The sequence below is a fragment of the Scyliorhinus torazame genome, chromosome 2 (genome assembly GCF_047496885.1).
Source record: "Scyliorhinus torazame isolate Kashiwa2021f chromosome 2, sScyTor2.1, whole genome shotgun sequence".
NCBI lineage: Eukaryota > Metazoa > Chordata > Chondrichthyes > Carcharhiniformes > Scyliorhinidae > Scyliorhinus > Scyliorhinus torazame.
In genome coordinates, this window is record NC_092708.1 from 278,455,925 (window position 1) to 278,478,897 (window position 22,973).

At 47.9% G+C, this 22,973-nt stretch overlaps 1 protein-coding gene across 2 annotated transcripts in view; it reads left to right on the forward strand.

Moving 5' to 3' along the window:
* LOC140398981 (G2/M phase-specific E3 ubiquitin-protein ligase-like) overlaps nt 1–22,973 on the forward strand; it is a 449,971-nt gene that overhangs the window by 62,269 nt on the left and 364,729 nt on the right. For both annotated transcript variants that reach the window (XM_072488016.1, XM_072488009.1), the window contains one exon: nt 6,475–6,576. In XM_072488016.1, the coding sequence (XP_072344117.1) occupies nt 6,478–6,576 (99 nt within the window). In that variant the 5' untranslated portion in view covers nt 6,475–6,477. The remainder of the gene's footprint in view (nt 1–6,474; nt 6,577–22,973) is intronic.

Consider the following 22,973-nt stretch of genomic DNA (forward strand, 5'->3'; position numbering starts at 1 on the left):
GGATGTTGCCTGGTATGGAGGGAAAATCTTATGAGGAAAGGCTGATGGACTTGAGGTTGTTTTCGTTGGAGAGAAGAAGGTTAAGAGGAGACTTAATAGAGGCATACAAAATTATGAGGGGGTTGGATAGGGTGGACAGTGAGAGCCTTCTCCCGCGGATGGAAATGGCTGGCACGAGGGGACATAACTTTAAACTGAGGGGTAATAGATATAGGACAGAGGTCAGAGGTAGGTTCTTTACGCAAAGAGTAGTGAGGCCATGGAATGCCCTACCTGCTGCAGTCGTGAACTCGCCAACATTGAGGGCATTTAAAAGTTTATTGGATAAACACATGGATGATAATGGTATAGTGTAGGTTAGATGGCTTTTGTTTCGGTGCAACATCGTGGGCCGAAGGGCCTGTACTGCGCTGTATTGTTCTATGTTCTAAGATAGCCACCCCCCCTGTTCTTCGCATCTAAACCCGAATGAAACACCTGCCCCACCCATCCTTTACGTAGTCTGACCTGGTCTATCAGTTTCAGATGCGTCTCCTGCAACATAACCACATCTGCCTTTAATTTTTTTAGGTGTGCGAGTACCCGTGCCCTTTTAATCGGCCCATTCAGCCCTCTCACGTTCCACGTGATCAGCCGGGTTGGGGGGCTCTTTACCCCCCCCCCCCCCCCCCCCCTTGTCGACTAGCCATCCCCTTTTTTAACCCAGCTCCTCACCCGGTTCCCACGTACCCGTGTTTCCCCCCGACGGCGCCCTCCTGCCTCGACCACCCCATCCCATAACAGCTCCCCCTTCTCCTTAGCAGCAGCAACCCAGTTAACCCACCCCCTCCGCTAGATCCCCTTCTAGCGTAGTTGCACCCCCCATGTTGCTCCCAGAAGTCAGCTAACTCTGGCTGACCTCGGCTTCCCCCACTGTGCGAGGCCCCCTCCTTCCTGCGTCCCTGTTCCCGCCATAATTACCATAGCGCGGGAACAAAGCCCGCGTTTCCCACTCGGCCCCGCCCCTAATGGCCGGCGTCCACAGTTCCTCATACCCCCCCCCCCCCCCCCAACATGGGGAAGAGAGAAAAGTTACAGGATCGCAAGATTAACAAATTGAAAAATCATTCCCCCCCCCCCCCTTTTTCCTCGCCCCACATAATCACCCCACCACTTTGTCCCAAAAGTTCTTTCTCTTGCCAGACTATTCCAGCTTCTCGTCCACAATGAATGTCCACGCCTCTTCTGCCGTCTCAAAGTAGTGGTGCTTCCCTTGGTGTGTGACCCACAATCTCGCCGGTTTTAACATTCCAAACTGGATCTTTTTGTGAAGCACCGCCTTAGCCCGATTAAAACTTGCCCTCCTTCTCGCCACCTCCGCACTCCAATCCTGGTATACGCGGATCACCGCGTTCTCCCACCTACAGCTCCGGGTTTTCTTCGCCCATCTGAGGACCGTCTCTCTGTCATTGTAGCGGAGAAACCTCACCACTATAGCTCGAGGTATTTCTCCAGCCCTCGGTCTTCGCGCCAAAACTCGATAAGCTCCCTCCACCTCCAAAGGTCCCGTCGGGGCCTCCGATCCCATTAGCGAGTGAAGCATCGTGCTCACATATGTCCCGACGTCCGCCCCTTCTGCGCCTTCGGGAAGACCCAGAACCCTTAAATTCTACCTCCTCGAATTATTCTCCAGTACTTCCAGCCTTTCCACACACCTTTTGTGCTGTGCCTCGTGCGTCTCTGTCTTCACCACCAGGCCCTGTATTTCGTCTTCATTTTCGCCAGCCTTTGCCTTCACGACCCGAAGCTCCTGCTCTTGGGTCTTCTGCTCCTCCTTTAGTCCTTCAATCGCCTGTAATATCGGGGCCAACAGCTCCTTCTTCAACTCCTTTTTCAGCTCTTCCACACAGCACCGCAGGAACTCTTGTTGGTCCGGGCCCCATAACAAACGGCCACCCTCCGACGCCACCTTGCTTTGAGCTTTCCTTCCTTGCCGCTGCTCCAGAGGATCCTCCGCAATCCATCCGCTATCCTCTCCCTTATCCATGCGTGTCCGGGGGGATTCCCTTCTGGTTTACCGCACAGTGTTTTTGGCCGTTTAAATTGCCGTTGGGGCTCCTATTAAGAGCCCAAAAGTCCGTTCCAACGGGAGCTGCCGAAACGTGCGACTTAGCTGGTCATCGCCGCACCCGGAAGTCAAGATACAGTATTCTATAGGTAACCCTTAGTAACTTTCCTAACAACATCCATACGCCAAAACACTTTTTAACAAAGACAGTAGGTTCAAATTCTCTGCAGAGAACAGTTATCACTTTTAAATTATCAAGTGATCTAAGCACCTTGTTTACCATACAGAGAAATAGACCAGTATACATCTGCTTGGTTTGAATGCAGCTCTCCAACTGAAAGTGAAACTAAAACACAGAGCCAAAAAGAGCTTCCAGCTCAAAACGAAAGTAAATAGCAGAATCACATTCCAGCTCCACCCACACAATGACTTCACTGCAGCCATTTGATAAAACACACTTTTCTTAAAGGGATTCTCACATGACAATATATTTTCCAAAAGTCTGTGTTCAGAAAGCTGCATTGAAAGGACCAGGGTCTCAGCTTCGATTCACAGCTTGGGTCACTGTCTGTGCGGAGTCTGCACATTCTCCCTGTGTCTGTGAGTTTTCTCCGGATACTCCAGTTTCCTCCCACCAGTCCCGATAGATGTGCTGTTAGGTAATTTGGACATTCTGATTCTCCCTCCGTGTACCCGAACAGGCACTGGTATGTGGTGACTTGGGGATTTTCATACTATTTTCATTGCAGTGTTAATGTAAGCCTACTTGTGATAATAAAAAGATTATTATTATAAATTAGGTTTTTTGGACCCTAAAAGCCAACAGTGTATTTTTTAAAAACCGGGCCTTGCAACCAGGGGCCCACACAGAATAGCAGAAGCATTTAGGTCAGTTGAAAGTTCTGAAGGTAGTTTATAAAGGATGTGAGGTATCCCGCCTCTACCATCCTCTCAGGCAGTGTATTCCAGACCGTCACCACTCCGAGTAAAAAGGTTTTCCTGAAATCTTCCCTACTTCTGTCCCCTCATAACTGATCCTTCAACTATGGGGGAAAGCTGCTCTCTATCCACCCTGTCCATGCCCTCATAATTGGATCTATTTGTCAAATCTTTGCCCATTAACTTAACCTATCTACATCTGTTTGCAGATTCTTCATATCCTCCTCACAAATCGCTCTTCTATCTATTTATGTTCATAGATAGCACAGTGGGTAGCACAATTGCTTCGCAGCTCCAGGGTCCCAGGTTTGATTCCCAGCTTGGGTCACTGTCTGTGCGGAGTCGGCACGTTCTCCCCGTGTCTGCGTGGGTTTCCTCCGGGTGCTCCGGTTTCCTCCCACAGTCCAGAGATGTGCAGGTTAGATGAATTGGCCATGCTAAATTGCCCTTAGTGTCCAAAATTGCCCTTGGTGTTGGGTGGAGGTGTTGACTATGGGTAGGGTGCTCTTTCCAAGAGCCGGTGCAGACTCAATGGGCCGAGTGGCCTCCTTCTGCACTGTAGATTCAATGATAATCTATGATTAATCTAGGACAAAGGTTCGGCACAACATCGTGGGCCGAAGGGCCTGTTCTGTGCTGTATTTATCTATGTTCTATGTTCTGTTTTTTTTCTATGTTCTATCCCTCTTCAACACATCTGATCACCAACTCAAAAAATTCAATCAAATTAGTTAGGCAGGACATCCCTCTGACAAAAATTGCTGATCTCCAAGTGGAGATTAATTTTTTCCTTCTGAATTTTCCCCAGTAGTTTCCGTACCACAGATGTGAGACTCCCTGGTCTGTAATTTGGCTGCACGGTGGTACAGTGGTTAACATTGCTGCCTCTCAGTGCCAGGGAACCGGTTCAATTCTGGCCTTGGGTTACTGTCTGTGTGGACACATTCTTCCCGTGTCTGCACAGGTTTCCTCCACGTGGTCCAGGTTCCTCCCACAGTCCAAAGATGTGCAGGTTAGCGGATTGCCCATGCTAAATTGCCCCTCCGTGTCCAGGGATGTGTAACTTAGGTGGAATTATGGGGGACAGGGAGGGGGAGTGGGCACAGGGAGCAATTTCAGAGGATTGGTACAGACTCGATGGGCTGAATGGACTCCTTCGGCACTGTAGGAATTCTATAGTAATTCCCTGGTTTATTTCTCCCACCCTTCTTGAAGAGTGGAACCATATTTGTTGTCCTCCAATCCTCTGGCACCTCCCCTGTGGCCAGAGAGGACTTAAAGATTTGCGTCAGAACCCATGTAGTTTCCGACCTTGCCTCCATTGGCAGCCTGGGATACAACCCATTCGGACCTGGGAATTTGGCATCATTTCAGCCTACCAAAACCTCCCAATACCTCCTCACTCCCTATGTCAAACTGTCCAAGAACTTACCTCTCCCCGAAGTCTGTACCTGCATTCTCCTCCCTGAGTGAAGACGGATGTGAAGTACTTGTTCAACACCTAACCAATGTCCTTCAGCTCCACGCACAGATTGCCCCTTGATCCCTAGAAAGGGCCTTACACTCACCCCTGCTTATCCTCTTCCCTTTAATCTACTTACAGAATATCTCCTTAGCCCTACCCGCCAGTGCGTTTTCATGTTTTATGCCCTACTAATTGCTTTTTGAGCTCCCCCGTCCACTTTCAGTGCTCCACGAAGGCTTCCACTGATTTGTTCATTTTGTACCTGCTGAAAGCCTCTTTTGTTTTTTTTTCCTTTTTTTCCCCCTCAGCCAGCCCTGAATATAGCTAGATCCAGGGTCCTTGTTGCACCTACATTTCACCTGACAAGGACGATGTTGGGCCTCTCCCCTCCCCATATTTCCTTTTTGAAGGCCCCCCATTCCTATATTTCCTTCTCGTGTAGATTTTCTCACAAGAAGTTGTTTGCTGTCTGCTTAGGAGAGATCCTGCCTTATTCTAATAAAATCTCCCCATCCCCAATCCAAATCTGAAATTTTGCAGACCGTTTATTTCCTGTTTCAGGACAAACTTCAATTATGCAAAGTTGTGACCAGGAGTCATTAGCTTGCAAGAAGCCAAGAGATCCAGGGTGACCAGAAGATAAAAGGCAGTAACACGCAATCAGGAGTAAAATCACAAGGGAACAAAGGATTAATGATGAACAGCAAGATAATATAATTTCCCACGGAACTTGGAAAGGCCACTGTCATGACGAGATCATCGAGCAACAATCCGGATCCATCCTGAGTTTTACAAAGTCCTTCGACCTCCACCATGTTGTCGTTCCAGAGCCCCAGGAAAGAGACACCGAGGCCTGGGTGACAAAGATCCGTCATGTCCGGCCACCTCCAACCCTTCTCGATGATCACTGAGAACAAGACAAAGTAAAACCAGGGATTGGTGTCTCTGACCGATCCCAGGTCTCAAAGATCAGATACATGACGCCGTCAAACTCAAAACCCCAACCTTCAAATCGAGTCTGAAAGCCAGTTCTCAAATTCCGCCTGGAATTCCCTTGGGAAATCAGATATACAAATACTCCGTCTCTGGCCCCATCTCCCTGAATCAACCAGCATGCTCAGCATACCATGCAGCAAGATTTCTAAGGACTGAAGGCAAGTCCTTTTTGAGGAAACTACCCTAGCGACTGACAGGATTTTCTTCTTCGCTTCATCCATTCTCTTCAAGAAAACTGGCAATTCATTAATGCCAGTACCAATACCTTGTGCCTGGGAGCTGAAACTGTCATCCACAACTTCACTCACAACTGCAGTCATCATCTCAACGGCAACAGCGTCACTGAAGCGTAGGCCTGCCCACCAGCGCAACCGCCATTGCGAACTGGGTCCCACTCTGGCCATCTCTGACCGCCTCAATCAACAAAGGATTTTTTTGACTTAATTCTGCTCCCCATTGTCCAAATTCAACCAGGATCTTCCAGGAACATAACACAAATCTGGATCAAATAATGATGGATTGTACATCAGGATTTTAACCTGGCTAGATCCCTTCTTATCACATTAAATTCACCTGCTTCCAGATTAGAAGTTCTGTATTAGATCGTTCCTTGCACTTCTCCATTATTAATATAAACACTTATGATACAATGATCACTCTTGCCCAAACATTTACCAACAGACTCTTAGTTTATTTGGCCCACCTTGTTTCCCAGCACCAGATACAGTAATGCCCCCTTTCAAGTGGGGCCAAGTAGAGCCCAGCCACTCCTGTCGGCCCCCCACCACCAACTCCTGCGGGCCTCCCCCACCCACTCACTAGTGAGCCTATCAGCTTAGGCTATCAAATTTTCTAATATATCACTTTCAAAGATATTGTAGTTGTTAACTTGAAAAGGCTATAGGTAACTGACATTTCTAAATAAAGAGTTGGCTTTTGAGATAATTTGCTTTTAATCTTATATTTGGTTTTCTTTTAAGTCATGCAATTGGAATAATTCCAGTGTGTATTTTTACACCTGGTATAGATTATGTCAAGTGGCTTGTATCAGCGTGGGAAAGAGAATGAAGGCATTTATGGATTCCTAGCTGCGGATATCAGAAAGGAGATTCGCAGAGCTTCAAAAATGGTATGTCAAATTTACTCTTATGAACTTGAGATTTTTTTTTGTTGTTAAGTTTCAGTTATACATGTAATGATCTTTTAGAAAATGGAGTTAATTGCTAACTGAACTGATGATTTATCAGAAAATGGGGGTTAATGTATTTCTTTCAGTCTTGGATTTCATGGCATTTTCTCAGTAATTGGAGTGTTTATTGTTTCATGTTAAGGCCTGCACTCAAATGCTTTTTGATGAACGTTTCTTTTTTAAAAAATAAACAATTTTAATGAGGTATTTTTGGCATTACGAACAACAACAGTATAAAAACAATAACAGTATAAAAACAATGTACAAAGAACAACAAATATAGTGCAATCACCGATTCCTGACCCGCCTAGTTGACCCCCTATTCTCTGCTACCCTAACCCCCCCCGCCCCCCCCTTTGCTGACGATTAATTCTCCTCGAAGAAGTCGATGAATGGTTGCCACTTCTGGGCGAACCCGAACGGTGACCCTCTCAAGGCAAACTTAATCTTCTCTAGGCCGAGAAAGCTCGCCATGTCAGTTAGCCAGGTCTCCGACTTCGGGGGCTTTGAGTCCCTTCAAGCTAGCAGTATCCGTCTCCAGACTACCAGGGAAGGAAAGGCCAGCACATCTGCCTCTTTCTCCTCCTGGATTCTCAGGTCTTCCGACACCCCGAAAATCGCCACCTCTGGACTCATTGCCACCCTCGATTTCAATACTCTGGACATGACGTCCGCAAACCCCTGCCGATATCCCCTAAGTTTTGGACACGCCCAGAACATGTGGACATGGTTCTTTGGTCCTCCCGCACATTTTGCACACCTGTCCTCCACCCCAAAGAATCTACTCATCCGGGCCACTGTCATGTGGGCCCGGTGGACCACCTTGAATTGGATCAAGCTGAGCCTGGCGCATGTTGCGGTCGCCTTGACTCTGCTCAACGCGTCCGCCCATAAGCCATCCTCCATCCCACCACCAAGCTCCTCCTCCCACTTACGCTTCAGCTCCTCAGTCTGCGTCTCCTCCGCCCCCATGAGATGTTTGTAGATGTCTGAGGCGCTCCCCTCCCACCCATCCCCTAGACACTACCCTATCCTGGATCCCCCTTAGTGACAGGAGTGGGAAGGATGTTACCTGCCTGCGCAGAAAGTCCCTGCACCTGTCAATATCTAAATTTGTTCCCCCTTGCCAACCCAAACTTCTCCTCCAGCGCCCTCAAGCTAGGGAAGGTCCCCTCTAAAAACAGGTCCCCCACCCTCTCAATTTCCGCCCTTCGCCATACTCTGAACCCCCCATCCAAGCTCCCCGGGGCAAACCGGTGATTGTCATATATTGGGGACTAGACCGATGCTCCCACTGCTCCAATGTACCTCCTCTACTGACCCCAGATCCTCAAGGCCGCCACCACTACGGGGCTGGTGGAGTACCTCGCCGGCGGGAACGGCAGAGGTGCCGTTATCAACGCCCCCAGACTCATGTCCCCACATGAAACTGCCTGTATCCGTTCCCAAGCCGACCCCCCCACCACCACCCACTTCCTTATCATGGCTATATCAGCCGCCCAGTAATAATTACTGAAATTCGGTAGCGCAAGCCCCCCCCCCCCTCAATTCCGCTCGGCATCACCTTCACCCGCAGGGACTTCACCGCCCACACAAAGCCCAGAATGATTTTATTAACCTTCTTAAAAATGGACCACGGGATGAAAATTGGGAGACACTGAAATACGAGTAAAAATTTCGGTAGGACCGTCATTTTGACCGTCTGCACTCTCCCAGCTAACGACAGCGGGAGCGCATCCCATGTCCGAAACTCACCCCTCATCTGTTCAACCAGCCGGGACAAGTTCAACTTGTGTAACCGGTCCCAGTCACGCGCCACTTGTATCCCTAAGTACCTGAAATTGTCCCCTACTAACCTAAACGGCAGCTCCCTCAGCCGACCCTCCTGACCCCTCGCCTGGACTACAAACATCTCACTCTTTGTCATATTTAGTTTATACCCCGAAAACCGTCCAAATTCCCCCAAAATCGCCATCATTTCGCCCACCCCTGTTCCTGGATCTGATACGTATTAGAGCAGGTCGTCCGCGTACAGCGCGGCCCTACGTTCCACCCCTCCCCGAACCAGCCCCTTCCAACCCCTTGAAGCTCTCGGAGCAATTGCCAGCGGCTCGACAGCTAACGTAAACAGCAGTGGGGAGAGGGGGCACCCCTGTCTTGTCCCCCAGTACAGTCTAAAATAGTCCCAGATTGTCCTATTCGTCCTTGCACTAGCCTCCGGGGCCTGGTACAACAGCCTGACGCAGTCAATAAAGCCCCTACCGAAACCAAATCGCCCAGCACCTCCCCTAGATAGTCCCACTCCACCTGGTCAAACGCTTTTTCCGCATCCATTACCACAACTACCTCAACCTCCCTCCTCTCCAGGGGCATCATAATCACACTGAGCAGCCTTTTTATATTGGCCATCAACTGCCTGCCCTTGACAAACCCGGTTTGGTCCTCCATAATCACATCCGGCACACAATCTTCAATCCTGGAGGCCAAACTTTTGGCCAGCAATTTGGCATCTATATTAAGCAGTGAGATAGGCCTATATGACCAGCATAGCTCCGGGTTCTTGTCCCGCTTCATTATCAACAAAATAGTGGCCTGTGACATAGTCGGGGGCAGCACCCCTCTGTCCTTTGCCTCATTGAAAACCTTTACCAGCAGCGGCCCCCAAATCCCCGAGAACTTTTTACAGAACTCCACCGGGTACCTGTCCGGCCCTGGAGTTTTACCCGACTGCATTGCCTTCAAGTCCTCAACTATTTATTCGGCCCTAATCGGGACCCCAGCCCATCTACCAGCTCCCTACCCACCCTGGGGAAGATCAGTCCGTCCAAAAAGCATCTCATCCCCTCCGGCCCCGTAGGGGGTTCCGAGCTATAGAGCCTACTGTAAAAGTCCCTGAACGCCCTTTTTCACCCTGCCGACTCCCCTACCACGTTCCCATCCCCATCCACCACCCTCTATTTCCCTGGCTGCCTCTCTATTCCTAAGCTGCTGTGCAAGCATTCTACTGGCCTTCTCCCCATGTTCGTAAAACGCCCCCCTCGCCTTTCTAAGCTGCTCCACTGCCTTACCTGTGGACAACACCCCAAACTCAGCCTGCAGCTTCCCCGGGTGGAACAAACCATTACAAGGGGACATAAATTTAAGGTGAAAGGTGGAAGATATAGGAGGGATATCAGAGGTAGGTTCTTTACCCAGAGAGTCGTGGGGGCATGGAATGCACTGCCTATGGAAGTAGTTGAGTCGGAAACATTAGGGACCTTCAAGCAGCTATTGGATAGGTACATGGATTACGGTAAAATGATATCGTGTAGATTTATTTGTTCTTAAGGGCAGCACGGTAGCATTGTGGATAGCACAATTGCTTCACAGCTCCAGGGTCCCAGGTTCGATTCCGGCTTGGGTCACTGTCTGTGCGGAGTCTGCACATCCTCCCCGTGTCTGCGTGGGTTTCCTCCGGGTGCTCCGGTTTCCTCCCACAGTCCAAAGATGTGCAGGGTAGGTGGATTGGCCATGATAAATTGCCCTTAGTGTCCAAAATTGCCCTTGGTGTTGGGTGGAGGTGTTGAGTTTGGGTAGGGTACTCTTTCCAAGAGCCGGTGCAGACTCAGGGGGCCGAATGGCCTCCTTCTGCACTGTAAATTCAATGATAATCTATGATTAATCTAGGACAAAAGTTCGGCACAACATCGTGGGCCGAAGGGCCTGTTCTGTGCTGTATTTTCTATGTTCTATGTTAAGAGCTCCGCCCTGGGGTCACCGCATACCTCCTGTCTATCTGTAAGATCTCCTTAACCAGTCGGTCCGTTTCTGCCCTATCCGTCCTGTCCCTATGAGCCCAGATTGAAATCGGCTCCCCTCTCACCACTGCCTTCAGTGCCTCCCAGACCACCGCTGCTGAGACTTCCCCCGTGTCATTAACCTGCAAGTAATTCTGCATGCACTTCCTCAGCCTCTCGCACACCTCCTCGTCCTCCAACAACCGCACATCCAACCTCTATTGCGGGCACTGGAAGCTCTCCTCACTAACCTGTAGTTCCACCCAGTGTGGGGCATGATCCGAAATAGTGATGGTCGAATACTCCGTGTCCCCCTCCAGTAAATCCCTGCTCAAAGTGAAAAAGTCAATCCGGGAATAAGCCTTGTGAACATGCGAATAAAAAGAAAACTCCTTCCCCGCCGGCTGCCTAAACCTCCATGGGTCGACCCCCGCCCCCCCCATCTGCTCCATGAACCCATCAGTTCCTTTGCCCTTGCTGGCACTCTCCCGGTTTTCGAACACGGCCGGTCCAGGCAGGGGTCGATGACTGCATTAAAATTCCCCCACGTAACCAGCTTGTGCGAGTCCAGGTTACCGCTAACCATGACATAAGCCCCCCCCCCCCCCCCGGTCCGAGAATATACTGCCTGCCTCAAATTGCACCCGCTTGTTGATCAAAATCGCAACCCCTCTAGTCTTGGTGTCCAGCCCCGAATGAAAGACCTGATTGACCCAACCCTTCCTTAGCCTGACTTGATCTGCCATTTTCAGGTGTCTCTCCTGCAATATTACCACGTCCGCCTTCAGAACCCTCAGATGCACGAACACACGTGCCCTCTTGACCGGCCCATTCAACCCTCTAACATTCCAGGTGATCAGCCTAGTTGGGGGGGCACCATGCCTCCGCCGATCAGCCATCCCCTTTCCTGGGCCCGCCTCCAGCCCATGTGCCGCACCCCCATCGGCCCGCCTCCTGGCAGCCCCCACCCCCGACCTCCTCTCTGTCCCGAAACCTAAGTCCCTCCCTCGTCAGCAGAGTAACTCCGCCCCCCCCCCCCCCCCCCCCTCTGCCTGCAACAACACTTTGTAACCTAACCCCAGCCATAGAGTGATCATATGCACCCCCCCCCCCCCCCCCCCACTGTGCTTCCGTAGTCTTGCTCACCCAGCTAGCCTGGTGAGCAAGACTTCAAACCGGCCCCAAACAATCGCCCAATTAACATAATAGACAACCCAAAAAGAAAAACACACCGAAACCCCCCCCCAATAGTGCAAATCAAAGTAATACAAAGTAAAAAGCCCCACCAGACCCCCCCCCCCCCATAACACTGAAAACCCCAGAAATGAATAACTTTTACTTCCCCCATCTTCGACCAAACTCAAATGCAGAAGAGAAATGGCAGTCGAAACATATAAACATCACTCAAAAAGTTACAACGTAAAACAAAAAGTTCTCAGTTCAGCACCAGCCCTTTCCTCTTGGCAAAGACCATTGCGTCTTCGGGCGACTCAAAATAGTGGTGCTGGTCCTCGTGCAGAACCCAAAGACGCGACGGGTGCAACAGCCCAAATTTCACCACCTTCTTGAACAGGATCGCCTTAACTTGATTGAAGTCTGCCCTCCTTCTGGCCATCTCCATGCTCAGATCCTGGTTTGCTCTGAGTGCTGAATTTGGTGATTTTTGAGTGCGATAGTGAGAGTTTGGTGACCGAGGGAGTTAGGTGAGGAGGGAGTAAGGTGCTCCTTTCATTTTGTTTCCGACATTTCCGCAAAGAGTGCGAAGAGAGCCAGGAGTTTACAGGAAGTGTAGCTGACTGGGAGCAGAGTCGGAGGGCGGAGATCTAGTTAGTCCACAGGGCAGCTATATTCTGTAAGGTAAGAGGGGATGGAGGCTAGGCCAGTTACATGCTCCTCCTGTAGGATGTGGGTGGTGAGGGATACCACCGGTGTCCCCGCTGACTATACCTGCGGGAAGTGCACCCAACTTCAGCTCCTCAAAGACCGTGTTAGGGAACTGGAGCTGAAGCTGGATGAACTTCGGATCATCCGGGAGGCAGAGGGGGTGATTGAGAAGAGTTACAGGGAGGTAACCACACCCAAGGTACAGGACAAGAATAGCTGGGTTACAGTCAGGGGGAAAAAAACAAACAGGCAGACAGTGCAGGGATCCCTCGTGGCCGTTCCCCTTCAAAACAAGTATACCGTTTTGGATGCTGTTGGGGGGGATGACCTACCGGGGGAAGGCCCTAGCGGCCAGGTCTCTGGCACTGAGTCTGGCTCTGGGGCTCAGAAGGGAAGGGGGGAGAATAGAAAAGCAATAGTTGTAGGAGATTCAATGGTTAGGGGAATAGATAGGAGATTCTGTGGTCGCGAGCGAGACTCCCGGAAGGTATGTTGCCTCCCGGGTGCCAGGGCCAGGGATGTCTCGGATCGTGTCTTCAGGATCCTTAAGGGGGAGGGGGAGCAGCCAGAAGTCGTGGTGCACATTGGTACCAACGACATAGGTAGGAAAAGGGGTGTGGAGGTAATAAACAAGTTTAGGGAGTTAGGCTGGAAGTTGAAAGCCAGGACAGACAGAGTTGTCATCTCTGGTTTGTTGCCGGTGCCACGTGATAGCGAGGCTAGGAATAGAGAGAGAGTGCAGTTGAACACGTGGCTGCAGGAATGGTGTAGGAGGGAGGGCTTCAGGTATTTGGATAATTGGAGCGCATTCTGGGGAAGGTGGGACCTGTACAAGCAGGACGGGTTGCACCTGAACCAGAGGGGCACCAATATCCTGGGAGGGAGGTTTGCTAGTACTCTTCGGGAGGGTTTAAACTAATTTGGCAGGGGAATGGGAACCGGATTTGTAGTCCAGCAACTAAGGTAGCCGATATTCAGGACGCCAAAGCTTGTAATGAGGCAGTGGGGAAGGGAACACTGACAAAGGAGAGTATTTGCAGGCACGGAGATGGGTTGAAGTGTGTATACTTCAACGCAAGAAGCATCAGGAATAAGGTGGGTGAACTTAAGGCATGGATCGGTACTTGGGACTACGATGTGGTGGCCATCACGGAAACTTGGATAGAAGAGGGGCAGAAATGGTTGTTGGAGGTCCCTGGTTATAGATGTTTCAATAAGATTAGGGAGGGTGGTAAAAGAGGTGGGGGGTGGCATTATTAATTAGAGATAGTATAACAGCTGCAGAAAGGCAGTTTGAGGAGTATCACCCTATTGAGGTAGTATGGGTTGAAGTCAGAAATAGGAAAGGAGCAGTCACCTTGTTAGGAGTTTTCTATAGGCCCCCCAATAGTAGCAGAGATGTGGAGGAACAGATTGGGAAACAGATTTTGGAAAGGTGCAGAAGTCATAGGGTAGTAGTCATGGGCGACTTTAACTTCCCAAATATTGAGTGGAAACTCTTTAGATCAAATAGTTTGGATGGGGTGGTGTTTGTGCAGTGTGTCCAGGAAGCTTTTCTAACACAGTATGTAGATTGTCCAACCAGAGGAGGGGCAATATTGGATTTAGTACTGGGTAATGAACCAGGGCAAGTGATAGATTTGTTAGTGGGGGAGCATTTTGGAGATAGTGACCACAATTCTGTGACTTTCACTTTAGTAATGGAGAGGGATAGGTACGTGCAACAGGGCAAGGTTTACAATTGGGGGAAGGGTAAATACGATGTTGTCAGACAAGAATTGAAGTGCATAAGTTGGGAACATAGGCTGGCAGGGAAGGACACAAGTGAAATGTGGAACTTGTTCAAGGAACAGGTGCTACGTGTCCTTGATATGTATGTCCCTGTCAGGCAGGGAAGAGATGGTCGAGTGAGGGAACCATGGTTGACAAGAGAGGTTGAATGTCTTGTTAAGAGGAAAAAGGTGACTTATGTAAGGCTGAGGAAACAAGGTTCAGACAGGGCATTGGAGGGATACAAGATAGCCAGGAGGGAACTGAAGAAAGGGATTAGGAGAGCTAAGAGAGGGCATGAACAATCTTTGGCGGGCAGGATCAAGGAAAACCCCAAGGCCTTTTACACATATGTGAGAAATATGAGAATGACTAGAGCGAGGGTAGGTCCGATCAAGGACGGTAGCGGGAGATTGTGTATTGAGTCTGAAGAGATAGGAGAGGTCTTGAATGAGTACTTTTCTTCTGTATTTACAAATGAGAGGGGCGATATTGTTGGAGAGGACAGTGTGAAACAGATTGGTAAGCTCGAGGAAATACTTGTTAGGAAGGAAGATGTGTTGGGCATTTTGAAAAACTTGAGGAGAGACAAGTCCCCCGGGCCTGACGGGATATATCCAAGGATTCTATGGGAAGCAAGAGATGAAATTGCAGGGCCGTTGGCAATTATCTTTTCGTCCTCACTGTCAACAGGGGTGGTACCAGGGGATTGGAGAGTGGCGAATGTCGTGCCCCTGTTCAAAAAAGGAACTAGGGATAACCCTGGGAATTACAGGCCAGTTAGTCTTACTTCGGTGGTAGGCAAAGTAATGGAAAGGGTACTGAAGGATAGGATTTCTGAGCATCTGGAAAGACACTGCTTGATTAGGGATAGTCAGCACGGATTTGTGAGGGGTAGGTCTTGCCTTACAAATCTTATTGAATTCTTTGAGGAGGTGACCAAGCATGTGGATGAAGGTAAAGCAGTGGATGTAGTGTACATGGATTTTAGTAAGGCATTTGATAAAGTTCCCCATGGTAGGCTTCTGCACAAAGTAAGGAGGCATGGGATAGTGGGAAATTTGGCCAGTTGGATAACGAACTGGCTAACCGATAGAAGTCAGAGAGTGGTGGTGGATGGCAAATATTCAGCCTGGATCCCAGTTACCAGTGGTGTACCGCAGGGATCAGTTCTGGGTCCTCTGCTGTTTGTGATTTTCATTAATGACTTGGATGAGGGAGTTGAAGGGTGGGTCAGTAAATTTGCAGACGATACGAAGATTGGTGGAGTTGTGGATAGTAAGGAGGGCTGTTGTCGGCTGCAAAGAGACATAGATAGGATGCAGAGCTGGGCTGAGAAGTGGCAGATGGAGTTTAACCCTGAAAAGTGTGAGGTTGTCCATTTTGGAAGGACAAATATGAATGCGGAATACAGGGTTAACGGTAGAGTTCTTGGCATTGTGGAGGAGCAGAGAGACCTTGGGGTCTATGTTCATACATCTTTGAAAGTTGCCACTCAAGTGGATAGAGCTGTGAAGAAGGCCTATGGTGTGCTCGCGTTCATTAACAGAGGGATTGAATTTAAGAGCCATGAGGTAATGATGCAGCTGTACAAAACCTTGGTAAGGCCACATTTGGAGTACTGTGTACAGTTCTGGTCGCCTCATTTTAGGAAGGATGTGGAAGCTCTGGAAAAGGTGCAAAGAAGATTTACCAGGATGTTGCCTGGAATGGAGAGTAGGTCTTACGAGGAAAGGTTGAGGGTGCTAGGCCTTTTCTCATTAGAGCGGAGAAGGATGAGGGGCGACTTGATAGAGGTTTATAAGATGATCAGGGGAATAGATAGAGTAGACAGTCAGAGACTTTTTCCCCAGGTGGAACACACCATTACAAGGGGACATAAATTTAAGGTGAAAGGTGGAAGATATAGGAGGGATATCAGAGGTAGGTTCTTTACCCAGAGAGTAGTGGGGGCATGGAATGCACTGCCTGTGGAAGTAGTTGAGTCGGAAACATTAGGGACCTTCAAGCAGCTGTTGGATAGGTACATGGATTACGGGAAAATGATATAGTGTAGATTTATTTGTTCTTCAGGGCAGCACGGTAGCATTGTGGATAGCACAATTGCTTCACAGATCCATGGTCCCAGGTTCGATTCCAGCTTGGGTCATTGTCTGCGCGGAGTCTGCACGTCCTCCCCGTGTCTGCGTGGGTTTCCTCCGGGTGCTCCGGTTTCCTCCCACAGTCCAAAGATGTGCGGGTTAGGTGAATTGGCCAATGATAAATTGCCCTTAATGTCCAAATTGCCCTTGGTGGTGGGTGGAGGTGTTGAGTTTGGGTAGGGTGCTCTTTCCAAGAGCTGGTGCAGACTCAAGGGGCCGAATGGCCTCCTTCTGCACTGTAAATTCAATGATAATCTATGATTAATCTAGGACAAAGGTTCGGCACAACATCGTGGGCCGAAGGGCCTGTTCTGTGCTGTATTTTCTATGTTCTATGTTCTATGTTTAATACGCAAAATGCTGCTGTCTCATTTGCAGCTCCGCGTACGCTTGGCCCACTGGAGAACACACTCCTTGTCCAAAAACCTGTGGAACTGGACCACCATCGCCCTTGGGGCGGGTCCCCCGGCCGCGGCTTCCTCGCCAGCGCTCTGCACGCCCTGTCCACCTCCCAACGATCGGGGAAAAGCCCCCTCCCCCAGAGGCTTCTGAAACACACTCGCCACAAACGTGCCAGCATCAGCCCCCTCCGGGAGACCGACAATTCTTAAGTTCTGCCAGCGAGTTCTATTCTCCAGGTCATCTACCTTCTCCAGCAGTCTTTTTTGCTGATCCTTCAGCATCCCCACCTCCAGTTCAACTACCATTTGGTGCTCCTCCTGGTCCACCAGCGTTTTCTCCAGCTTCTGAATCGTCCCATCCTGGGCATCCAGCCTGCACTCCAGCCGATTGATCGATTCCTTTATCGGATCAAGACAGTCCCGTTTCTGCCTAGTGAAGCCCTCTTGAATGATCTGCATCAACTCCTCCGTTGATGGTTGGGCCGTCACAGCAGGGGTCCGAACAAAAGCCATATTGTCTTCTGCCGCAACCTCCACCCAGCTCTTGCTTGTCTTCTTTCTTCCTTTTCGGTCCCTTGGGGTTCTTCGTTCCATACACCAATGTGTAGAACCAGTGCCAAATTAACTTTGCCTTCAAAGCCAGTGCTCAAAACCGCAAAAAAGTCGGGGGAAAAGGTCCAAAAGTCCGGCCAGAGCCACCAAATGTGCGACTTACTCCCTCATAGCCGCCGTCAGAAGTCATCTTGATTAACTTTTCTATTCTAAATAAAAAATCTGTACCAAGCAGCCTTAAATTTTTGTTCTTTTTGAGATAAAACTTCAACAATGTATTATGGAAATTAGGACTGTTGTCCTTGCGCTCAGAACTGTTAAGTATTGATTAAATGGGTAAAAACATCTAGAGATTATTTTTGTTGAAAGTACTTTTCTATTTCATCAAAAGAGACATTTTGTTGGATGTTATCACCAGTAAGGCACTTCCTGCAGCAGTGATGTTCGTGATTGGTAGCTTCCTAATTCAGAGTAACTCCATAACAAACAGGGACCAAGATTTATAAAATTCCTAAATGTTGCTTTTGAGCAATCATGGTAAATGGCACTAATAGTTGGGAAAATTCCTGAGGATAATATTTTGTTGTATTACTTTGAACAAAAAATATGCCTGTGATTTTGCATCCCCATTAAGACTAGCTGGATAGTAATTTGACGATGCATTTCCCACTGCCCACTGATTAAATAACCCACCCAATTTTCATTCATTGAAAAAGGCAGTGAATATGTAAGTCAGCTTCCACAGTTGATCTTTTCTTGACAATTTTCATTCCTCTCTTCTACAGATAGTAGCTTGTCTCTGAGCCCATTACTTCTATGTCCCAAAGATTTAATTTGTCCTTCTATTATGACCTTGTCCCTTCCTGTCATTGCCATGTTTCATTTTCCCTCTCTTGGGTAATTTATCACCTCAATCCCGATCTCAACCTCTCACTACTCCCCTTTTCTTACTCGTTTGCCATGATCACAAGCTTGAACCCCTCTTGGATATTTACACAGCTACTCTGTTGCCTGCTCTCGTCATTGCTTGTCGATGTTCCCACCCAGCATAACTACTGGGAGCTAATCTTGAAAATCTCCTTCTCATCCTGCAAACTCCACTTCTGTGCCCCCTCGGTCTCGCTCATCAGATAAGCAATCCCTACCCCTCTCCTACATACCTTCCAGAATTCCATTCTATTTGCAAAAAAAGCCCTTGCCATCCACAATTCGAAGATTGACATCATAGCTTTAATTTAATAGGTGGCAATATGCTTTCTCTCATCAAAGTCTCCCTTGAATGACCATAATTTCCAATACTGTGCTGCCTAAACTGCTGCGATTAGCTGCAGCCCTTGCTGACATATCACACCTCCTTTTGCCTTTACGATCCTCCTTAAAATCCAGCTCTTTGATCAAGCTTTTCATTGCATGTTCTCATATACAAACTTAGAATTGGGATCAGGAGTAAGCCACTGATCCCCTTGAACTTGCTTCACCATTGAATAAAATCATGACTAATCTCATTGTAAATGCAACTCCACATTCCCAGCCACCCCCATAACCTTTAGCCCCTTTGCTTATCAAGAATCTATTTCGGTCTACCTTAAAAATTCAAAGATCCCGCTTCCACCGCCTTTTGAGGAAGCGAGTTCCAACGACTCGTTACCCTTTGAGGAAAAATAAATTCTCCTCATCGCTGTCCTAAATGGGTGACCCCATATTTTTAAACAGTTTGTGTTACAGATTCCAGCATTCACAGTACCTAGCTTATTTCCTCATAAGACAACCCTCCCATTCCAATTATTAGTCTAATCAAGTTTATGTGAACTGCTTCCAGTACATTTTCATCCTTCCTTAAATAAGGAGATCAGAACTGCACACTGTTCGAGATGTGTTCTCACCAATGCCCTGCAGCATAATCTCTCTGCTTTTGTATTCAATTCCCCTTGCAATAAACCATATTAGCTTTTGTTACTTGCTATACCCGCAAACTAATCACTGGCCTTTGGAAAGGGCAATCTATTTAAGCTTAAGCCCACGCCTCCACCCTATCCCAGTGACACAACCAACCTTTTTGGACACCTAGGGGCAATTTAGCATGGCCAGTCCACCAAAGCTGCACATCTTTGGACTGTGGGAGGAAACTGGAAGAAATCCACGCAGACACTGGGAGAACGTGCAGACTCGGCACAGACAGTGCCCCAAGTCGGGAATCGAACCTGGGACCCTGGAGCTGTGAAGCAACTGTGCTACCGTGCTGCCCTTAAGTGCTCCCCAGATTCACTTTCTAAAGGACTAATTCTCAAACATAGAAAATAGAAGCAGGAGGAGGCCTTTCGGACCTTCAAGCGTGCTCCAACATTCATAGAACATAGAACGATACAGGCCCTTCGGCCCACGATGTTGCACCGACATGGGAAGTCAAAAAACAAAAGCCATCTAACCTACACTATGCCATTATCATCCATATGCTTATCCAATAAACTTTTAAATGTCCTCAATGTTGGCGAGTTCACTACTGTTGCAGGTAGGGCATTCCACGGCCTCACCACTCTTTGCGTAAAGAACCTACCTCTGACCTCTGTCCTATATCTATTACCCCTCAGTTTAAGGCTATGTCCCCTCGTGCTAGCCATTTCCATCCGCGGGAGAAGGCTCTCACTGTCCACCCTATCTAACCCCCTGATCATTTTGTATGCCTCGATTAAGTCTCCTCTTAACCTTCTTCTCTCCAACGAAAACAACCTCAAGTCCATCAGCCTTTCCTCATAAGATTTTCCCACCATGCCAGGCAACATCCTGGTAAATCTCCTCTGCACCCGCTCCAAAGCTTCCACGTCCTTCCTATAATGCGGTGACCAGAACTGTACGCGATACTCCTAATGCGGCCGTACCAGAGTTTTGTACAGCTGCAACATGACCTCATGACTCCGGAACGCAATCCCTCTACCAATAAAGGCCAACACTCCATAGGCCTTCTTCACAACCCTATCAACCTGGGTGGCAACTTTCAGGGATCTATGTACATGGACACGTAGATCCCTCTGCTCATCCACACTTCCAAGAACTTTACCATTAGCCAAATATTCCGCATTCCTGTTATTCCTTCCAAAGTGAATCACCTCACACTTCTCTACATTAAACTCCATTTGCCACCTCTCAGCCCAGCTCTGCAGCTTATCTATGTCCCTCTGTAACCTGCTCCATCCTTTTGCACTGTCGACAACACCACCGACTTTAGTGTCGTCTGCAAATTTACTCACCCACCCTTCTGCGCCCTCCTCTAGGTCATTGATAAAAATGACAAACAGCAACAGCCCCAGAGCAGATCCTTGTGGTACGCCACTTGTAACTGAACTCCATTCTGAACATTTCCCATCAACCACCACTTTCACATCAGCTCGCCAATTTCTGATCCACATCTCTAAATCACCCTCAATCCCCAGCCTCCGTATTTTCTGCAATAGCCTACCGTGGGGAACCTTATCAAACGCTTTACTGAAATCCATATACACCACATCAACTGCACTACCCTCGTCTACCTGTCCAGTCATCTTCTCAAAGAAATCGATAAGGTTTGTGAGGCATGACCTACCCTTCACAAAGCCATGCTGACTATCCCTAATCATATTATTCCTATCTAGATGATTATAAATCTTGTCTCTTATAATCCCCTCCAAGACTTTACCCACAACAGACGTGAGGCTCACCGGTCTATAGTTGCCAGGGTTGTCTCTACTCCCCTTCTTGAACAAAGGGACCACATTTGCTATCCTCCAGTCCTCTGGCACTATTCATTATATATTCATTCTGATTATGGCTGATTATCCAAGTTTAATACTTTAGCCCCAAGAGCTATATCTAATTCCTTCCTGAAATTACACAATGTTTTAGCCTCAACTACTTTCTGTGGTAGCGAATTCCACAGGTTCACCACTTTATGGGTGAAGAAATTTCTCCTCGCCTCAGCCCTGAAAGGTTTAAATAAACAAATAAATAATCTTTATTAATGTCCACTAAGAAGTCTTACAACACCAGGTTAAAGTCCAACAGGTTTGTTTCGATGTCACTAGCTTTCAGAGCGCTGCTCCTTCCTCAGGTGAATACTTCTTCATTCACCTGAGGAAGGAGCAGCGCTCCGAAAGCTAGTGACATCGAAACAAACCTGTTGGACTTTAACCTGGTATTGTAAGACTTCTTACTGTGCTCACCCCAGTCCAACGTTGGCATCTCCACATCATTATTAATGTCATACATTAACACTGCAATGAAGTTACTGTAAAAATCCCCTAGTCGCCACACTCAGCGACTGTTCGGGTAAACTGTTTACCCCCTTGTTCTCAAACTATGACCCCCTTCGTTCTGGACACCCCACCATCTGAAGCTACCCTGTCTAATCCTGGTAGAATTTTGTAAGTTTCTGTGAGATCCGCTCTCCCTCATCTAAACTCCAATCCTTACCCAACTTAGTCTGTCCTCATGTGACAGTCCTGCTATCCCAGAAATCAGCCTGGTAAACCTTCACTGCACTCCCTCCATAGCAAGAACATCTATCCTCAGATAAGGACACCAAAACTGCACTCATACGCCAGGTGAGCCCTTCACCAATTCCCTACGGTTGTAGTAAAACACCTATATCCCTATACTCAAATCCACTCGCTATGAAGGCCAACATACCATTCACCTTCTTTACTGCCCACTGTACCTGCGCGCTTACTTTTAGTGACTGATGCATGAGGACATCAAGGTCTCATTGAGGATCCACCTCTCAATTTACACCCGTTCAAATAATCTTCCTTCCTCTTTTTGCTACTGAAGCAGATAACCTCCCATTTATCCAAATTATACTGCATCTGCCATGCATGTGCCCACTCAGCCAGTCCAAATCTGCTGAAGCATTTCTGCATCCTCTTCACAACCCGCCCTCCCACCTAACTTTGTAACATCTGCAAATCTGGAAATAATGCATTTAGTTCCCTCGTCCAAATCATTAAAATATAATGTGAACAGTTGGGGTCCTAGCACAGATCCCTGCGATACCCCAGTAGTCACTGCCTACCAATCAGAAAACAACCCATTTATTCCAATTTTTGGTTTCCTGTCTGGTAACCAGCTTTCTATCCATCTCAAGACCCTGCCAGTAATTCCATGCAGTTTAACTTTACATGTTAATCTGCTTTGTGAGACCTTGTCGAAAGCATTCTGACTGTCTAAATAAACCACATCCACCTATTCTCCCTGTAAGGATATGTATAGTCTAAGTATATAAAGGGTTAACGAGAGAGATTGCATGTATAATCAACACTAGATGGCATCACAGTGATCTTATAAAAGGCTGCGTCTCTAGGCATGCTGGGGAAGCTGATGGCGAATTCGATGTAGAAGGATCGTGTAGTTGAGTTAGTGTAGTTTATGTATTAGAGAGATTATTAATTACCATATGACAGATTCAGTAGTATTATTTTGTTACCTGTTAGTCAGTATGCGCGAATCAAGTTAAGTAGTGTAAAATAATTTAGTTTTGATTTAACCATATAGTTTTATGTTCTTTGTCAACACTACATCTTTGGCTGTCTTGGAGAACAAACAAAGAACATAACATGGTACCAGGTTATTACTGAAGTAATTTAGATACAAAATAGTCAGATTCTAAGAAAACAGAAAACTGCCACGTGACTCAGACTTCGACGGCTTCCAGACCTGCTACTTCAATACACAGACAAGTCCCGAACTTATGGAGAAAGTGCAAACTCTACGACAGCTCAGGATTTCTGGTAACCTTGATATAAACTGGAAAGTATTTAAGCAGCAATTTCAACGATACCTCTCTG